Genomic DNA, 19,085 nt, shown 5'->3' with positions numbered 1-19,085 from the left:
TCATAGGTATTATAAATATTTGAACATATTGCTTAAAGTAGCTAACTAAACATTTTATGTAAATAAATTTTTGTTAAATAAGTTTATGTAAATTTAGTAAAATTTTATTTGTAACGCCCTATTTAATCTTTTAAAATTGTATTTTCTACGGTAATACAGCAAATTACCTTTTAATAATAAATTAATGAAACTATATTATTTCTTTAATAATTATATAACTTTAATTAATATACAATTTTTAATTAATAAATATATCATGCAATCTATCAATTTAAAATTTTTTACATAAAAAACTTTTATAATATTTTTCTGATAAGAATTTTTTCTACCTATATTTTAAGTATCAGTAAATAATGAATACATTTTACAATAATCAATAATTAAAATATTACACGATAGTGTATACTAAACTCACATAATTTTTTTAAATATAAATAACAAATTTTTTATATAATAATAAAAAAATTTTAAATAAATTACATGACATTTTGTACGGTTTATATTTTGTATATATTATATAATGTCTTGGGTGTTTGTATATTTATTATTTTAATTATAGATTAGTGAAATTATAGTTAAATTGAAACGAATAAATAATAAATAATACAAAAATAGTTTGCAAACAAAACTAAAATCAAATAGCAAATCTTTACGAATCTACCAAATACAAACAAAATTTCATCGTATTGTAACGAAAATGTTCCTTATTTATATAGAGATTAAATTATTTAACAAGAAAACTGTAAATAAGTATTGATTATTGGCAATTCGATTCTATTTATTATTTAGAAACATTGTACATATATTTATCATTATCTAAACTTGTATTTGATTAACAAATTTATTCTAGATATATTCTAGCTTATCTACCTTTAAAATTTGATTAATAAATTTTATTCACACATTTTTTGTATCAAGACTAATGAAAAATCATTTTAAGACTAATAAATAAGTCTATTGAAATAAAAATAAAAGATTATCCATTCAGAGGGAGAGCGCTTTCAATATGCATTAGAACCTGTAATGTGTTCATATATATTCATTAAAATGCAAGCGCGTACGCGCAGACACACACACACACACACGCACACACACGCACGCACATTTATATATAGGAAGATCTGAAAAAATATTTTTTATTTGAAATTAGACGATAATGGAGATAGAAAGTTTATTGGAAATATCGAATCGGACGTTCACTTTATAATTCAACGGAGAAAAGTTACTAATCAAATTAAAGCAGCTTTGGGATAATCAGACTTTCGAAGATTTTTGCTTACCCAACAAAACATAATAAGTCAGCTGGAGCGAAAAATTCAAGTGAAATAAGTCGAACGCCCGCGTTGAAATCTTCCCAATAAAGAAAAGAGTGAGACAACAAGAACATAACATTTCAACCACTTGTCAACTCAACCCCTCGCTCCACACCCACTGGGAAAACTAGTCCGAGCCGGTTATCTCGCGCGTGCGCATTTCCTCGGTCCCGGTCGCCTCTCCCTCCCGCACCGCACGCTCTAGCCAGAGATCTTACCGTTTCCAAAACAGTCGACACGCTCCTGCCGAAGCGCCTCGAGCCTTAACCGACGCCTCGTGACGGGAGTAGTCAGGAGTCGGGCCAAGCGACAGCCTCGCCGTCCACGCGGTCGGAAAATGCGCTTCGCCATGGACGGGAACGAGTCTAGCTGAGGTCAGCCGAGCCTCCCCCCAAGGTCAAACTCGAGTCCCTTAAGCTTACAACGTCGCGTCGCTCTCGAGTCGAAGGAAATCGGATTCCGCTCGACCAGGATATTATCCTTGGAGGAAAGGAAGCGCTGATGAACGCACCTCGGCGACGAGGTCCTCCAAGGTGGACTGCTCCGCGTAACGCCTGTATCACGCTCGCACACGTGACAGCGGCAATTCTCGAGAGACACGATTTTCCGTTATTTTTCCCGAGGTTTATATTGGCGCCTTTTTCATCTCTTTGGGCGGTTTAACGGATGCACGCGATATCCTAGCCAAGCCACTTTCGAACTAGGATTTAAGGAGATAAGCGATTGGATCAACGTCGCGAAGTAACTAATAAATAAAATTTCAATAATTAATAATTGATGTGATTTGTCTTTAATTTATTGAATGTCGGCTTTGTAAGAAATATCCGTTATAAATTTGTGTACAAGAAAAGACGAATGTTAAGGTGATTGTAAATTTCTCAAAGGCAAGGTGGGTATATATTATGTGATTATACGAATTTTAAAAGAGCTAATGAAATGAAAAACAATGAATATAGATTGAAGGAGCGATGAAAGATCGATATTGCGTTGCACTACACTTTTACGGTTCATTAATACTTTAATTTATTGTACAATACATTAAACACTGCTTAGAACAATTGGAAATTAGGATAAATATTCGCATTAATTCGCTTTAACATTTCATAAGTTTTTTCCCAATAATATACTAGTATATTACATGAAACAACCTACATTTAAATATCAGAAAAACAAATCCAACTTTCAAATTCAATCACTGAATTAAACATGAAAATTATGAAAGAATAAATGAATTCTGAATTTCTTCTTTTGTAAATTTTTTACTCAAAAAATATCCAAATTGTGTTTTATAATTTAAAAACTACAACTATCACTGTACAGAAGCAGCGGATAAAATTAAAATTTTACTTTCTATTAAAAAAGTTTTCTTAACTCATAGAAATTATATTATAATTTATAAAATCATAAAACTTTTATAAAAACTTTCTAAAAACGAATGAAAATTGAAATACCCGAATTTATTCTTTAAAATGAATACATTTATTACACATTTATGTAAAAGCATTTTAATTTTACAAAAATTTATTCAATAAATAAAAGCCAAATAAACTATAGAATCAGCTAATACAAGTAATAAAGTCTTAAAATTTATAATTTTTCAATAAAATTCTATGTGTATTTTATATAAATTAATCATATTTTTTATATAATGTATATTTTTTATTTAACAAATTATATATTAATCTTTTTTAATTATATTTATAATGAATTTTTCGAGCATGTTTTCTTTTAAGAATGAAAGAATTATATAACGGCTAAAAGAAAATAATTTTACTCGTAGTTAATAAATATTTTCCTATAATAATGTAGTATCTGAAAATTTTCCTCATTTTTATTCTTATAGTTCACGTTCGACATATAGTTTCTATCATTTAATACATTTTTATAAACTACATCTCCGAATACCATTACTATTACTATTTAAATAAAATAAAATACACTTTTATGTATTAAAAAAATGTTGCTATTGTAAGATAATCTAATTTGCGAGCACATATATTTTGTACATTTATATAAGTATTTATACATATATATTAATAAATATAACAAGATATTCAAGATTAATTCAAATTCAAACTTTTTAATATTTACCTTTGTATTATAGGTAAACAGTAATAATTGAAAATTTATGACCAAATCTAGCTTTATCAAAAATAGATGTGAAGGAAATATCAGTTTCATATCTATCAATAGTGTAAATGAAAAGAAATCATTGGTTTATTCAAGGATGACGTGGACACTCGAATTATTGATAATAAATTTGTTCGGCTTTTAGTCGAATAAGCACTGAGCGCGTTCCACACGCCAAAGTCATCATCCATTTACACAATATAGACTCATTACTTGCATGAGGCTTTACTACAGTAGAGAGAAAGAGAGAGAGAGAGAGAGAGAGAGAGAGAGAGAGAGAAAGTGAGAGAGAATGAGACAAAGGGAGGAAAATAGCGATAGAAAGAAAACTAATATTGTTAAATTGTTAAGTCCACCGCAATTCCCATTAGTGCAGTAGGAAAATTTGATCATCCTCTAATAATCAGTAGAGTTCGTGAAGATGGACGAGGACAAAGTGATACTCATATATTCGTATGTATGATCTTTATATCTCTATAAAAAGCAAATAAATCTAATAAAATGTTCAATTAATTATCTAGTGTTGAGAAATAAAAATAATGCTTTAATATTAAATTATTATGAAGTAAAAAGATTTAAAAAAAAAAAAAAGAAAATTTAATAACGTTTTCGCTCAACAAAGAATTTGCTATTTTATTTTCAATTGTATATTTAACTAATGAGAAATATAATTTCATCCCATAATCGAATTTACTTTTAGAATAAAGTATATTTACATATTTACTTTACAAAATTAGCAATCAATTAATAATTAATACTTCTGAGCATTATAATTACTTACAGAAGATTATCTATATTGTGGATAAGTAATTTTTATATACAAATCCTTATTTTACTAAAATTTATTTCAATACAGAATTTAATAAATATTATTATAATGATCAAACGAGAAAAAATATTTTAAAATAAATTTCACGTACAATGAATAGTTCGTTATTTTCCTTCATTTTTTTTTGAGACTGTATTCGTGTATATTAACATTATTCATAATATCGTACTAATTTAATAATAATGAAGCATTGAATGTGCGTATAATGAAAACTATGTTTATTCGATTAAAAACATGAAATGTCCATCAACACGTACAGAATTACAGGTCTATTTGCTCATATAATATTAACTTACTCTCTCTCTCTCTCTCTCTCTCTCTCTCTCTCTCTCTCTCACCCATATTTATTCCTTACATTTAAAAAAAATTTTGTAGGGTAAATTTTATAGAATTACTTATACAATATGTAGAATATTATATGTAATGCTTTAAAAATATCTTTCAATGAATTGAAACTTTAGACTAAGACGACTCGAGCGAGGAGAAATAATCCAACGGGGAAGGAAGAAAATAGGAAGGTGCAAGATCGGCATTAAAAATTGCCATGGGTCGAAAGTATAAGCATCGCACAATACCAGAGCAAGATCGTAAAATATGTGGGAGCATCTGCTTCTGCCAATTCACAATAGTTATTAGTTGCGTGGCATTGGTGTATCTAAGCGTCGCGATCTACATGCCCTCGCATAGGTAAGAGCATAAAAATGTCGTTAACCCAGATGCGACGGGTAGTTTTTATCAATCGTTAGTAATTTGCTGAAGATCATGTGGTATTTATATGCCGTGGCGTAAAATATTCTTGGACGTGCGTACGGAAATGTTATGATGAATCTTGCGACTTTGAGTACAGCTGGAACGATCTTGTATATGTGTAGCTTTTATCTGCAGCTGACGCACGTGTTTATATAGGCAGTAAAGACGCATAAAAATGAAATTATATATAATGTGAGAAATTAGAGACGTCGTATGGAAGTTGATAGCTTATTGCTTTCATCGTAAAGTCGAATGTTTTCATGATTTTATACCCGAGTCCAATTATGTTTTAGTCGCTTGCCATAGATGTTCAGTATTGACAAAATTTTTAATTTATAAAGCACTAAACACAATGTAAACGCTTTTTTTCTTACCTTCGTGAAACAATCGTAATGTCACACGGCAAGTTCTTAAAAGCGTTAAATATATGGAGCTTGAAATCGGATTCTATCAATCTTCCTGAATTATATTTCGAAAACTAGTTTCTCATCAAATTAAACTTGTTTATAATATAATAAATAACTTTATCATATTCGAGCATCGTGACACTCCCTCGAATCTTTTACGTCTAAATGATATATTTAATCAATTGTAAGAGCTATCGAACGCGAACGTTAATGATGCAGCTAATATAGAGAAAACGTTCTTACGATGTACATAAATAACGTCGGTAATAATTCGAAGATATCGGTAATTTTAATTTAAGTATATCGAACTAATTTAGATTTAGAAGATTTGGAACTCAAGCACTGCACAGATACACAGTAATGACGATATTTCATGGTGAATATGTATAGTGATTACTGCGTTCAAATATAAAACAACGAATTGATCGCAATAATGGGAGTAATATCAACCAAAGGCAATCTATTCCTTTGAATTATAGAGCTTTTCATGCTGGCATCGAGTCAGACCCTGTTATGTGCCAAACGGTCAATACAACCTTAGTAAACTATTGTTCATGGGCGAGCTGTGGCGAATGGTGCTTGACAAAAACTACAGGCTTTTGTCCACAAATTCACGCAACAGTACGACGTAATGGTACTGACATTCTCCTCGAAAATTGCACGAGAACTGCAAGTGTTTCGTGTCCCATGGTGAGTTATGGCAATATTTTTTCTTCCGTTGATCATTGTCCGTTCGATTAAAAAAAGTTTTAAAAAGTCGGATGAAATTAGCTTGCTCTGCGCGTAAAAATTGAGATTAATTTTATGGGAGTGAACTTAATAATAATCGTTACTGCAAGGACATAAATCTTTTATATACGAGCTTACTAGCTGCCAATAAAAGTATGAACGAGAAGAGAAAAATGTATTTTTTTAAAAAAAAAAAAAAAAAAAAAAAAAAAAAATGTTCAAACGTAATGAATTTAAAGCAAATTCGAAATGAAAGCTTGAAATGTGGTTGGAAAATATTTCGTTGCAATTAAGCACTTAAAAGCGTAGGCTGCGAGTCTATGATCTTAAGCGTTTAAAAATGAATAATAAATAAAATATTAAATATAGAAAAGTATTACTTTATATTTAACTTCATATTTTAATATTACCTTTTTAATGCGTAAGAATAAGTTTATGTAGGTTACGAAATTTTATATAGGTTAACACAACATTTATACAAAGTTCGAAAATTTACTTCAATGAATATTTTAATAAGTATGTCGGTAAAAGTTCTACAAAAATATATTTTCTACAATTATTTTATAAACTCTTTATGCAAATATGTTCGTCAAAATTTAATCAAGAGCGATAAACAGTTTATAAATAAAAACATTAATAACAATAGTACCAGTCATTTAAGATACGAGCCATTGTAGTTGTAAAGAAATTTGAAGATGAAGAAAATCTTAATTAAAAATATATATTTTATTTTCTTGAATGTTCAGCATCGATTATATTATATTATATCTTCGGTTTACTTAAAAAGAAAAAAAATTTTATGCAACATTATGCAATAATTCAATTTGTACTGTAAGCATAAATTTTTCCGCATAATGATTTTGACTCTTAACATTTATTTTGGTAAAATTCTGGGTATAAGAAAAAAAAATTAAATATATTAATCTTCTATTTACGCAAACAAAAATTATACGCGTAATATTATAACAATCGTACAACTATTTGCAAAATTAATAAAATAAGGCATTAATATAATCATAATATATAATTATAAATACCATTATAATATAATCATAATATATTCGATGGTGAGGTTTAATTTGACTAAATTACTGAGAATTAAAGTTAAAAATATACAATGCTTGTAAATAGCATACTATTATGTTTTTTAGAAAATTGTTTTAAAAATTACGAAACGGTAAATTACTTAAAATTTTACACCAAAAATTTTATGCCGAAAATTTATAATGACAATATATTTCGTTTAGACAAAAATAATATTTTAATAATGTCTGCGTGTGGCCATTCTTCATTTTTAAAATCATTTAAAAACTTATTCCAATACCTTTGTTTAATAATAAAGGCAAAATAAGAAATAATTTAATTTCGTTATAATATTTTCAGTTATTTTATAGGCTATGTCAAGTTACATTCCCTTATAGTACGAATTGCCAAATTTATTTCACAACTAACGGTTCTAATTTTTAAAATGACATCAACATCATGTAATATTAACATTTTATTAAGTCCTTTGCAAATTGCAGCCTTAAATATATAATGCCATCGATCTTACCAATAATAGCAACAATTAATATAATAAAGTATACCAATAGTATTGTAAAACAACTACTATTCGTGCATAATATGACACTTTTTATCCCATAAAATATTATGTCTGAAAATCATTCAATTAAAGTACACATAATCAACAAGTATACGAGGACGAGCCGTAGCTTCTCCTTAAATAAACAGCAACGAGTTAATATCGTAGAAAGCACGAATTGTGAAGGAATAATTATTAATTAACCTAGTAAATATTAAAATATCCGTTAAAAATACAATTAAAGCGTTCTTATATATTTATTTAATATTATGTAATTGCCTAAAATATATTAAAGATGGTAGTATGTTCCAACAAATAGTTTTTGCTTCGAATACGGATACAAGACAGCGAACGTTAAATCACAAGTATTTACAAACATGTTGTGTCGCGTCGGTACGTCATAATTAAGAAGGCAAAAACAAAATTTTAATCGATTATTTTAATTATTAATTATGTTCATTGGGAGCTGGACACTTTGTCCTTGGACTAAAAATAAATTGTAGGACCTCGGTACTTCTCGTACCTATCTCGCATTCCATAAAGCACGTTTGGTCTCGAAAATTCCGCCCTACGAGAAGGAAGAAAAAGCTCTTTCTCCGACCCGCGACCGAATCGCGCCTCTCTCACGCACCTCACTCGTCTCAGGTCAACGTCGCCGCGGTGAAGCGATTCAACTGCAACAACGGCAGCGAGTGCGACATGCTCACAGGTGTGTTCGAGTGCAAGCTCGGGCACTGCTCGAACCTCAGCGAGGTGATGCTGTGCCACGACAGACCGGATGGTGCCGTCGTCGATGCCGAGCGCGACAACATGAAGCTCAACGGCAACTTCCGCTGCCTCAACTCCCGCTGTACCCGCATCAAGACGGCCTTCAGCTGCGATCGATACTGCCCCAAGATCAGCACCTCGAACATCAACGTGTTCCTCATGCAGGGAGACAACATCTACGCGGCCTCCTGCTCGAGGGCCCTCGCCCTCAACCGGGCCCTCGGTAACAAACCCGGCGAGCGGTTATCCGAGCCCAAGGAGATCTGGCGCAAGGGCGAGGATGTGATCATCGCCAGCTGCTTCGCCGTCGGCAGGGTCGCCGAGGGTCTTAGGTGAGGTTGTTACGATCGATTGGGCACTGGGATGGGAAGGGGGATCCGCGGACGTCTGGCGTTCCTTTTTCTAAATCCGGAATCCGTGTCGACCAAGACTTTTTGGAACGCGTCGGCTATTCCCAAAGGTCAAATCGCATATTATGGGCGTCAAATGCTTGCTCGTTGCTCTTTGAAACGAATTATTTTAAAACGATTCTCAAGTTACATATATATATATATATATATATATATATATATATACGCGTATATCAATTTAGGATCAGTCGTATGAAAACATTTTATTACCACGGCGATTCTCGCTTTTTGTTTAAATATAATACAAAGAAACAGTGTACAACAGTATTAATTTACACTCGATGTTGTAAACATGAGTAGATTTACTTTTATAGGCTAAGAGGAAATGTAATAGTTGTATAACTTAAGAAAAGGTCGTGAAAAAATATAAAAAGAAAAATTAATTATTTTATAATTTTTGTTCTATATAATTTAAGTTGGAATGAAGATTATACTTATATGAAATTGATAAAATTGAAATTTCAAATTCACACATATTCATATTTATAATTTTCATGATTGAGCCATGCCGTATTGATTAGAATTATCTAATCTTAATATTGAAATTAACACGCTTATAATATTTTACGAATAGTTTGGAATCTTTGAACTAACAAATTAATGTTTATAAAGAAAGTACTTTGGAAAATATTGATAATAAAATTTGGAAGGAAAATAGAAAATATATAAAAATATATGATAATGATATATTGAAAAAATCTACTTATCATAAATTTTTCATACAATTTACACATTAATGTAAAAAAGAATACTCCATTTAGAATTTTAGAAAAAATTTCAAATTATTATTTTCGATTAATTTTAATTCAGCTAATTTTAATTAATCTTAAGATGAATCTTAAAATGAAAGTAACTTAATCTCATAAGAAAAGCACTCTAATATTTCTAAGGTAGTCCATTTTAACATAATTTAATTATAATGCGGACATAAGCAGATTATCTGTTAAAATATACGGTAAAAAATTTTTTATTATAAATTATTATACATTCAACTAATTGCAATTGTACTACTCCTTACATTTAAACATATTTTATTTATGGTATTTTAAAAGTTAAGAATGTATACTATTGATGGAATTATTCAATGTAATTGTTATATACACTGTGTAAGAAATTTTCATTTCATCCAATAATTAATATTGAAAACTGCAATTATTACAACACTTTCATAATATATCCTAAGTCGCCGATTTGAGAATAACGAATAATTCAGTATTCTCGAAATTGATTTAGGGAGTTCAAAAAATAAAATTAACAAGTTACGGGAATAGGAAATGAAAATACATGCGAAGTGCTTCGGCATAGATGAAATAAAAATTGGAGTAAATGTTTTTATTAAGAATTTTAATCGACGAGAGAACAAATTTTTTTTTACATTTATATTAGTAGTTTTTAATTTTTAAACTCAAATTAATGTAGCTAGTGTTTAGAAAAATATATAATCATCCTCAAAATTATTGTTTAATTATAAAAGTTGCGTTTACCTTAATTTATCAAGAATGAAAAGATTTCTCGGATTTTATTTCAGCATGGAAAAATAATATTACATTTGGAAATTATATATTTTATAAATATGTGTTTAACTAAGTATAATAAAACATTACTTTAAAATTTATTATATAAAACAAATTAAATTCCTTTTTTTTTTGTCGTCATAAGTATACATTTAATATGTATTGTCAGTTTCAAAGACATTAAAAATCAAAGTTTATAAAAGGAAAGACTTGGAAAATAGACTAAATATATTGCAACACTTTTTTCGGAAAGTCGTCGTCACATTTTTATAGTTCTACACTATATGGAACTATAAGTTTCTTTTATTTCCAAAATTACATCACTTTACGTTTGATCCACACATTTTATTACTTCTTAGCAATGATATAATGGCGATGGATTAATTTTATCGACACATCACAAAAATAATTTAATAAACTTAAAATTCATAATTCAAATACAAAATGAAGTATTTTATAAACTGAAAAAATTCGAAATAAAATTCACATAATTATTATTTCAGCGAAGTGAAATATCTGTACTCAAATGGAATAATAATTATAAATTAGTTTTGGGAATAAAGAAGTTTTACATAAAAATACATGTACGTGTTATAATAATAAAGAAAATCAATGACCTTTGCAGACAATGTTTCTGAAAAAATACTGATATCTTTAAGGATAAACGAAACGAACAAGAACATTACAGATTTCAGTAAAAAGAAATAGCAAGAAGAAATAATATTGGGCGGCAATCGATCGAAGTTTTATAAAGAACATAGACGTTTCTGTATATAAATTGTTAAGGAAAATTGAAAGAATCTGAAAACAAATTTTTTTTTGGAAAAAATTGGCCTCCCACATAATTTTTTGGCATAATAATATCGTATATTAAACATTTTATACAAAAAACAAGCCTTTTTTAAAATATATAAAAATTCTACAATATTTCATATAACAATAGTTATTTAAAGAATATTTCAAACAATTAATACTACAAAAGTGATATTCTCATATCATATTAATTAAATAAAAAGAACAATTAAATCATAATCTATGCATATTTATTATTCATAAATATAATTTTGTTAATTTTCATTTTCTATACATTCTCATGAATTTTGAAATTGATGAACTTTCTCTTTGAATTAATGTCTCTATTTTTAAATTACGAATTTCTATATTCATTGTTTATGTTATCGAACCACTCATTTGCATATCCAAAAGGACGTATAAACAGTAAAATTATTATAGCTATTTCAGTAATTTAATGTATTATTATTTACCAAAGGCGTGTTAATATTAAATATTAGAAAATATTATAGAAACACCGATTGATTTAATTATTAATTTGGAATGAATTTATATGCATATCCGATTATACAATACATATAAAAAGTGCATTATAAAGCTATTTATGCGAATATTAGAAACAATAATATTACTACTTTATATACACAAAAAATTCATTACAACCAAATGAAATGTAAGTTAACAATAAAATTTTAATTATTTAACACTTCATCTATACTAATCATTTTGATAAATTTCAAAGTAATTAATTATTTTTGTATATGATTTTTACGCTCAAAATTTCTATGCATTCGTTCACTTTTAAATATTAAGTCTAATATTTGTATTCCTTAATTAATTAAATTCATTCTTCTACTTTCAATTTGAAATTTAATTCTTTTATCTTACACGTTTGTTTTTTTTTTTTTTTTTTTTATATCTAGTTTGTTTTATTTTTATACGTCTGCTGAAGGAATTCCATTAGTATGTGTTTATTAATTATATGTATTAACCAGCGGAGTATTATCCTAATTTCATTACATATCAATAAGAATTATATATAGTCTTTTATGCATAGAGTATCCAATTAAAAATAACCATGACAATTAACTTTAATAATAATCAATATATAAATTCATAGACTAATACAGCTGCTTAAAATATTGGCTAGAGTGTTATTATTTTCAAGAAACTACTTTAAACTAAAAATCAATATTGCTAATTTAACGTGCTACTGAATTATTTCGACACTATCATTAAACGAGCTTTGAATATTTTAAATATTCAAAGTATTTGTATGCAAAGTACCAATGAAAAATATTTAAAATTTGAACAATTAATAAACCTATGACTATCGTGAAAAATATTTATATTTAATTTATAATGTATTAAATTATCTATAGAAACTTATAGTCGCTTATTTCGTGAATTAAATTCTAATTTATATCTCCAACGAAAGTTTTCAGTTAATTTTAATTGATTAGTACAATTAGCTAAGACCGAAGAGAAAATTCAATCTAAATTAGGAATACAGATACTTTTAAGTTTACTTTTTAAATTAATTATATATCAACTTTTGCTTAAGCTACAGTCGTTACCTTTTAATTATGTATGCCCGTACCCACTTTAGTATTTAACTACATAAAAAATTATATTTAAATGTCTTTAGATAAAAAATATTATTTACTCGAATTTAGATAGTATACAATTATGTAAAATAACGTTGATAAGAAAGAACAAGCACTAAGAAACAGCATTACAATTATGTAATTGGCGAGTAGAGCACTAGAAAATAAATATAATATAAGCAAAATATATTACGTAAATCGAAATTATCGATACTATTTTCGATTTTTAAAAAGAAAAAAGAAAATCTCCGCACAACCGCAAGGTTAAGAGCATCTCTAAGACGCGGATTCGGCAACTTGTTATTGCCTACATTGTTTTATTTCTGCTCCAGAGCCGAGGACTGCGTAAACGGCTCGCTGATGTCCGAGCTCCAGGTTCCCCAGCCCTTCCTTAACTTCACGACATTTTTGTCGCTGTATGAGCGCAGTTTGCCACGTCAGGTGGATCCGGGCGACAGCTTTCTACCCTCCCAGCGCTCGCTCACCATATACAACAACTCCAGGCTTTACATCAACCTCGAGGGTTGCGTCAACACTTTACGCGGCGAGTGCCGGGACTTCCTCGCGAGTCACGGGGCCGACGGTGATAACCAGACCGCGCAGAGTAGATATCCTTGCTATTACAATAAGGTGGGTATTCCCGAGGAAGATTCTTGCCAGCGAACATTCGCATCCTCAATCCCTTATTATGTATTCCGATGTTAATGGTTATCAGACGAAAATATTGATCAAAGAGAATACCAGGCGGCATAGATAAGACGCTCTAATTAAATATAAGGCATTTGTCGTTTTCTCTCGGGTCGTAATTTATAATGTATTTGTAATTTCTTATTTATTTTCGGTCACAATTAGGGAATCAATGAGCGTGATGTGGAGCATTCGGTACTTATCGACAAACTTAGTACTGTCGGTCGTTATTTGATTTATGTTATCAAAATGGTTATGCAGTACATTACTGCAATTCAGAAGATCAAATGAAAAATGGTCACATCTATGTTACATTAAATATAGTTCACTACATTATTTCATTTTGAAAAATTTAATTTTAATAAATTTTTAGTACATACGTAGAAAGAATTGCATTAAAACATTATATTCATTATTTTTAGATAAACGATAAAATCACTTTTAATGTCGAGTTTGTTTTTGTGAACTTAAAATGGTAAGAATTGGTTTATATGTTGAAAAACTAGTGCTTGCCAAAATCAAAATAATCAATATTAAATATTCATTAATCTACCTCAATACAATATAACGTATAATATTTTGTAGAAATTGCTAAATTCGAATAATTTCTAATAATTATTTATGGATTGTTTAACCATTTAATTTGAGTTCATAAAAAAAAGGTTAAATGTGCTTACTATAGAAAATAAATAATCAATTTCATGTTACGTATTTGGTCAATTTTCCCTCTAGTAAACGTAATATTAGTATAATAAACTAGTATTACAGTCCATATTCTGATAATTTTTTAATTTGTGATTCTATTTTTAATTTAGTAATGTTACTAAGGAAACACATACTTCGGTCAGACAAAATATGTAATACAACTTTTTTATCTTAATATACTTTTTACCATAAAGAACCTCAAGTCATAAAATGATATATTAATAAAATTGAAACTCATGTAGTGAAATAACTTACAGTTGAGTATATTTAATTTTTGAATATATTATAAACATAATTTAAATAATCAACTTTATTGTAAAATCAGTAATAAATAAATTGTTTATTATTCAGCAAAATAAGAATTTTAAATATAGGTAACAATAATTTTAAAAAGTATTTTACGAATTTGAATAATTATAAATTTATGATTAACAATTATAGATAGTATAACAATGTTATATAATGTTTTATAATTTTATTATAATTTTTTATTTTATTATAATTAATAATTTTATTATAATTTATAATTTTATTATATAACAAACAATAACAATGATAACAAGAAAAGCAACTGAAATAAATACAGACCTAAAATAAAAATCTAAAATTACATCTTATAATTTGATTAGATGATATATTTTTATTAAAATTAGCTATGATAATAATTGCCCAAGTTTTTCCATTATTACACCATTATAAGAATATTCTCAAAATACTTTCAAAATTATTCCCATGCTCCGAACAATATTTATTCATGTGATGTGATGCATTTGATCGCTATGAACACTATTGCTATCTTCGTTTAATTACGTATCAAAAAACATTGAGCTAAATTATCTTCCCCAAGGAATTTCCTTCATTAGACAATTTATCTTTCTATTACATCGATTAAACAAAAAACCTTAATAATATTCCTAACTTTCATTAATTTTTCAATGATATATTTATCTGTACAAGAGATCTTTTTCACGTTTTTAAAAAAACCTCAACTTTGAAGGTTTCTGTCTTGAAATTATATTGACATAAATTATAAGTAACAGGAATTTCCATTAAATTCAACGTACTTAACCTTCTAATTAGCATTTTGGTTTCTCGTGTTCTTTTGCCCTCGGGTATAAGCAAGAAGAATGACTTGGCTGAAGTTAAGGCCTTTGTATGCATGCATATTGTACTAAGCCATGCAATATTATTTTCAAAATTGTAATATCTGCAGATACTCCAGTAGAACGAGATTTATGGATTGTCAAAAATCGATTATTTAATATGAAAATACAATATTAATTTGTATTTTAATATATGAATGTATGTTGAGACTGTGTATTAATGCAATTATATAATTAGATACGACCTATTTACATTATAAAAAAAGGTGTGTTCATTTGTAATTATAAATATTGTTGCTTTAGTTTATTTGTCAATTATGATAGTTGTTACAAAATTTTGTCATTTTACTTATTTTACTGCTAATTCAATACTATTATTAAATTTATTAGATCTTTCAGATAATCAGTAAAAAAGATTCTATCGTATTCTAGAATTTTTTATTAAATGAGTAAAAATATTTTCTGTATTATTTCTACATAAATTTTCTATATTTGCTTATTATGTAGAAATTCTTGGGATCTAAAACATTTTAAAGGATGTGTGAACCATTTATAGAATATCATTTAATATATATATATATATATATATATATATATATATACACCCATTTAATATATATATATATATATATATATATATATATATACACCCAAGTATTACATATATATATATATATATATATATATGTATACCCAAGTATTATGAAAAATAAAGATCGATAATACAATATAATATTAAATTATTTTATAGCATTTTTTTTTAATATCTATTATATTATTATCAGCTATTGTCCAATGAATACGGTTATATTTAACAAGTTTTATAATTTACTTTTAAATTACATGTTATCGAATAAATAATATTGAAAAATTTTCCATTTTCCATGTTTTGTAAAGATAATATTGAAAAAACTTAAATTAAATATATGCATCTTGCTCTTCTCGTTCATTCAACTTGATTTCTACTTTATAAATTATATTACTTAAAATTTTCATAATAATTTGAGCTTTTTCATTACTGAAATCAATAATTTTATCATCATTATATGGTAAATAATCATTTCGTAATAAATATAAATTATTTTGGCAAGATATTTACTAAATTTTAAAATGATATTGACATACAGAGGAACGTGAATCGTAATTAGATCTTGCGTTGTCCTCAACGAGCTTGCCATATGATGTTCATTTGATTTTGACTATTAATCAACGATATAATTGGTAATTTGCCACATTTCCAAGGATATGCAGCTATTTGTATATTCAGAAAGAGCAAGAAAATTGATTCAGTAAAGATATCCATCCATAAATATAACGATACTTAAATAAAGATTTTCAAAGCTACTATACAAAATTAAAATGATACTCGATAAACAACTTCAATTAATAATGCTTCTATTTTATATTATATATTTCTCTTATTGTTAACGAGCCAACATTGATAACTATTTATAGAAAAATTTCTAATGACAACATAATGTAAAATTATCGAAGGTAATATTTTTGATGATATGTTTTGTAAAAATATTTGTATCTCCAATTTTTTCAAGGTCAGTACTCGTCTAATTATTACTCATATAATTTCATATAACAATGAAATGATAGTATATGCAAACAATTATTATACATCCGAAAGGTTAGAAAAGTATTATATTAGCATTAATTATTATAAATTTCGATATATAAAAATTCTATTTTAGTAAGTAAGGGGTATAAGTGACGCATTTATATTTTTGATCGACTATTAATATATTACTGCCTTATATATATATAGTGCAGTGATATTGGTACATTTTTTAATATAAATGTGTCAGTCACAACTAGTCGTGATCTGCAGAATATGAGAATAATGGAAAATGAGGCTACCAGGAGACTCGAGAATCATTCAAATTCTGATGAGGATTGAGCGGGAAGGCAGGCAGGGGTTATACGGCGCGAGAATAGTGACGAAAGTAGGAGTTGGTGCGGCCGCGAAAAATAATATTTAATTTTATAAATGATATTATCCTGTTGTTACTATTACAAATTATAATATTTTATTCAAATGATTAAAGTTTAAAGCAGGGGTCAATAAATAGTAAAAAAAGCAATTAAATTTAAATTCAAATTTAATCGAAAACTAGGGTTTTCTCCTCTCATAATAAGTTCGAAACACATTAGGCAATAATTCGCAAATTAGGCAGAATACGATAAGATATGTCATAATGTTCATTTTTATATTAAGTGCCGAGAAACTGAATTAAAAACTTTTCCATTTTCCATGACTTTTAAATGTAAAAATCACGCGGAAATAGCTACTCGGAGAGTCTAAAATACCATGACCTCACATACACCCAAACAAAAACTAAGAGATAAAAGCGGATTCTGCCTTGCCCTTCCAGAACGATTCGTTCTTCGTGGTGGCGCGCTTCGACCTGAACAAGACGCGCACGGAATTGCTGATCGCCGTCATCGTGCCCTCGTGCCTCTTCGTCATCAGCTTAACGACCCTCGTGGTGATAACGCGCTCGGTCCAGGTCGGTGACGACGCCAAGATGCGCTGCCGCTACTGCGTCGACGGCCAGTCGACCGAGGGCGAAGGCGAGGGTCTCGTCGAGAACACGGCTGCTTCGACGCCGTCACAGGGTCGCGCCATAGATACCGAGACCCGGAGCATGGCGCTCTAGCAGTTTAAGCCCAGCAGCAGACTCCGTTACGAGAGGCTGCCGCTCATCGACATCGACGACGCCGAGGATTCGTTCTGAGGAAGACGAGAGCCCCTCGCCTCCTTTTCGATTGACTCCTTCGGCGCTTTTAAGCATTCGCGAGCACTTTGTCATTGTACTTGTTTATCTTTATCTTCGTCCCACGCGAGTAGCCCGCCATTTGTCTGCTAGTAAGGCATTCATCCCCCCCTCCTCGCCCCTCTAATTTTGGCCTCGCGCTCCGCAAAGGACATATTCCCTTTGTTTGGACGATCGTTTCCATTTAAGGTACGCGTAAGCCGTTTTGCCTGTGCAGCAATTACTATTCGCTGGTCAAAATATACGCGAACGATATATCTATGCTGCTGTTAATATGTCTGTTAATAATAATAAAGTCTGATCGAATCAAAAAACATTTTTCAGTAACCACGTCATACGATTACACAATTGTGTACACAACGCAATAATGCCGTTAAAACAATTACTTTCCCATCGAATTTCAAACTAAAATTCATTTCAAATACCGAGAGCGACTAAATATTATAAAGTAATATGATACTGTTATCATTGTTCATAAAAAATTTGGACATCTCCGTACGAAATTTTGTATGATGTGCGATGAAAGCATACGAAAGAAGTGACGTGAAATTTATTGAAATTGGCATAATTATTTTTAGTAATTCATTAGTAACCGTTTTTACAATCTCGATAATAGTACTCACTGTCCGACCGCTTTTTCTTTCAATTAGTATAGAGTACGATAAGCCGAACTAATGACTTTTATTAATCACTTTACGCTTTCATAAATAATTCATAAATATACATATTATGCCATACTACACTTACAAAATACATGATATATTTTATGGGAACATTAAACAATTACAAACTCCAGTACAAGACTCCAAGCCACCGACTTTTTTAAACATTGATAGTAATTTGGTATCATCGCGGTTAATGCTTATGATTATCGATACTATCAATAACAATGAAAGTAATGAAAGTTTGAGAAGATATTTGCATAAATCTACCATAAACTATAAATATACATAAATTGCGTATATAAGTAAATTAC

At 28.8% G+C, this 19,085-nt stretch overlaps 1 protein-coding gene across 1 annotated transcript; it reads left to right on the top strand.

Moving 5' to 3' along the window:
* Window positions 1-4,762: 4,762 nt before the first annotated feature.
* On the top strand, window positions 4,763-18,100 carry Teh4 (tipE homolog 4 phospholipid transfer protein). Its single transcript, XM_011495783.1, has 5 exons — window positions 4,763-4,959; window positions 5,909-6,119; window positions 8,386-8,840; window positions 13,164-13,461; window positions 17,708-18,100. Exons 1-5 carry the CDS (start codon window positions 4,817-4,819, stop codon window positions 17,990-17,992), a joined length of 1,392 nt encoding a protein of 463 aa, XP_011494085.1. The 5' UTR covers window positions 4,763-4,816; the 3' UTR covers window positions 17,993-18,100.
* The last annotated feature ends 985 nt before the right edge of the window (window positions 18,101-19,085 follow it).

Source organism: Ceratosolen solmsi, unplaced genomic scaffold, assembly GCF_000503995.2.
Source record: "Ceratosolen solmsi marchali unplaced genomic scaffold, CerSol_1.0 scaffold11, whole genome shotgun sequence".
NCBI lineage: Eukaryota > Metazoa > Arthropoda > Insecta > Hymenoptera > Agaonidae > Ceratosolen > Ceratosolen solmsi.
Note: the sequence above shows the minus strand (reverse complement) of the source record. Positions and strands in the feature narration are given on the sequence as shown.

Bases quoted from the DNA above. Each gene is read 5' to 3' on its own strand.
- Teh4 (XM_011495783.1), top strand. From the start codon at position 4,817: ATGGGTCGAAAGTATAAGCATCGCACAATACCAGAGCAAGATCGTAAA. The intron at 6,120-8,385 runs GTGAGTTATGGC...CACTCGTCTCAG, and splicing joins CAAGTGTTTCGTGTCCCATG to GTCAACGTCGCCGCGGTGAA. The intron at 13,462-17,707 runs GTGGGTATTCCC...TTGCCCTTCCAG, and splicing joins ATCCTTGCTATTACAATAAG to AACGATTCGTTCTTCGTGGT.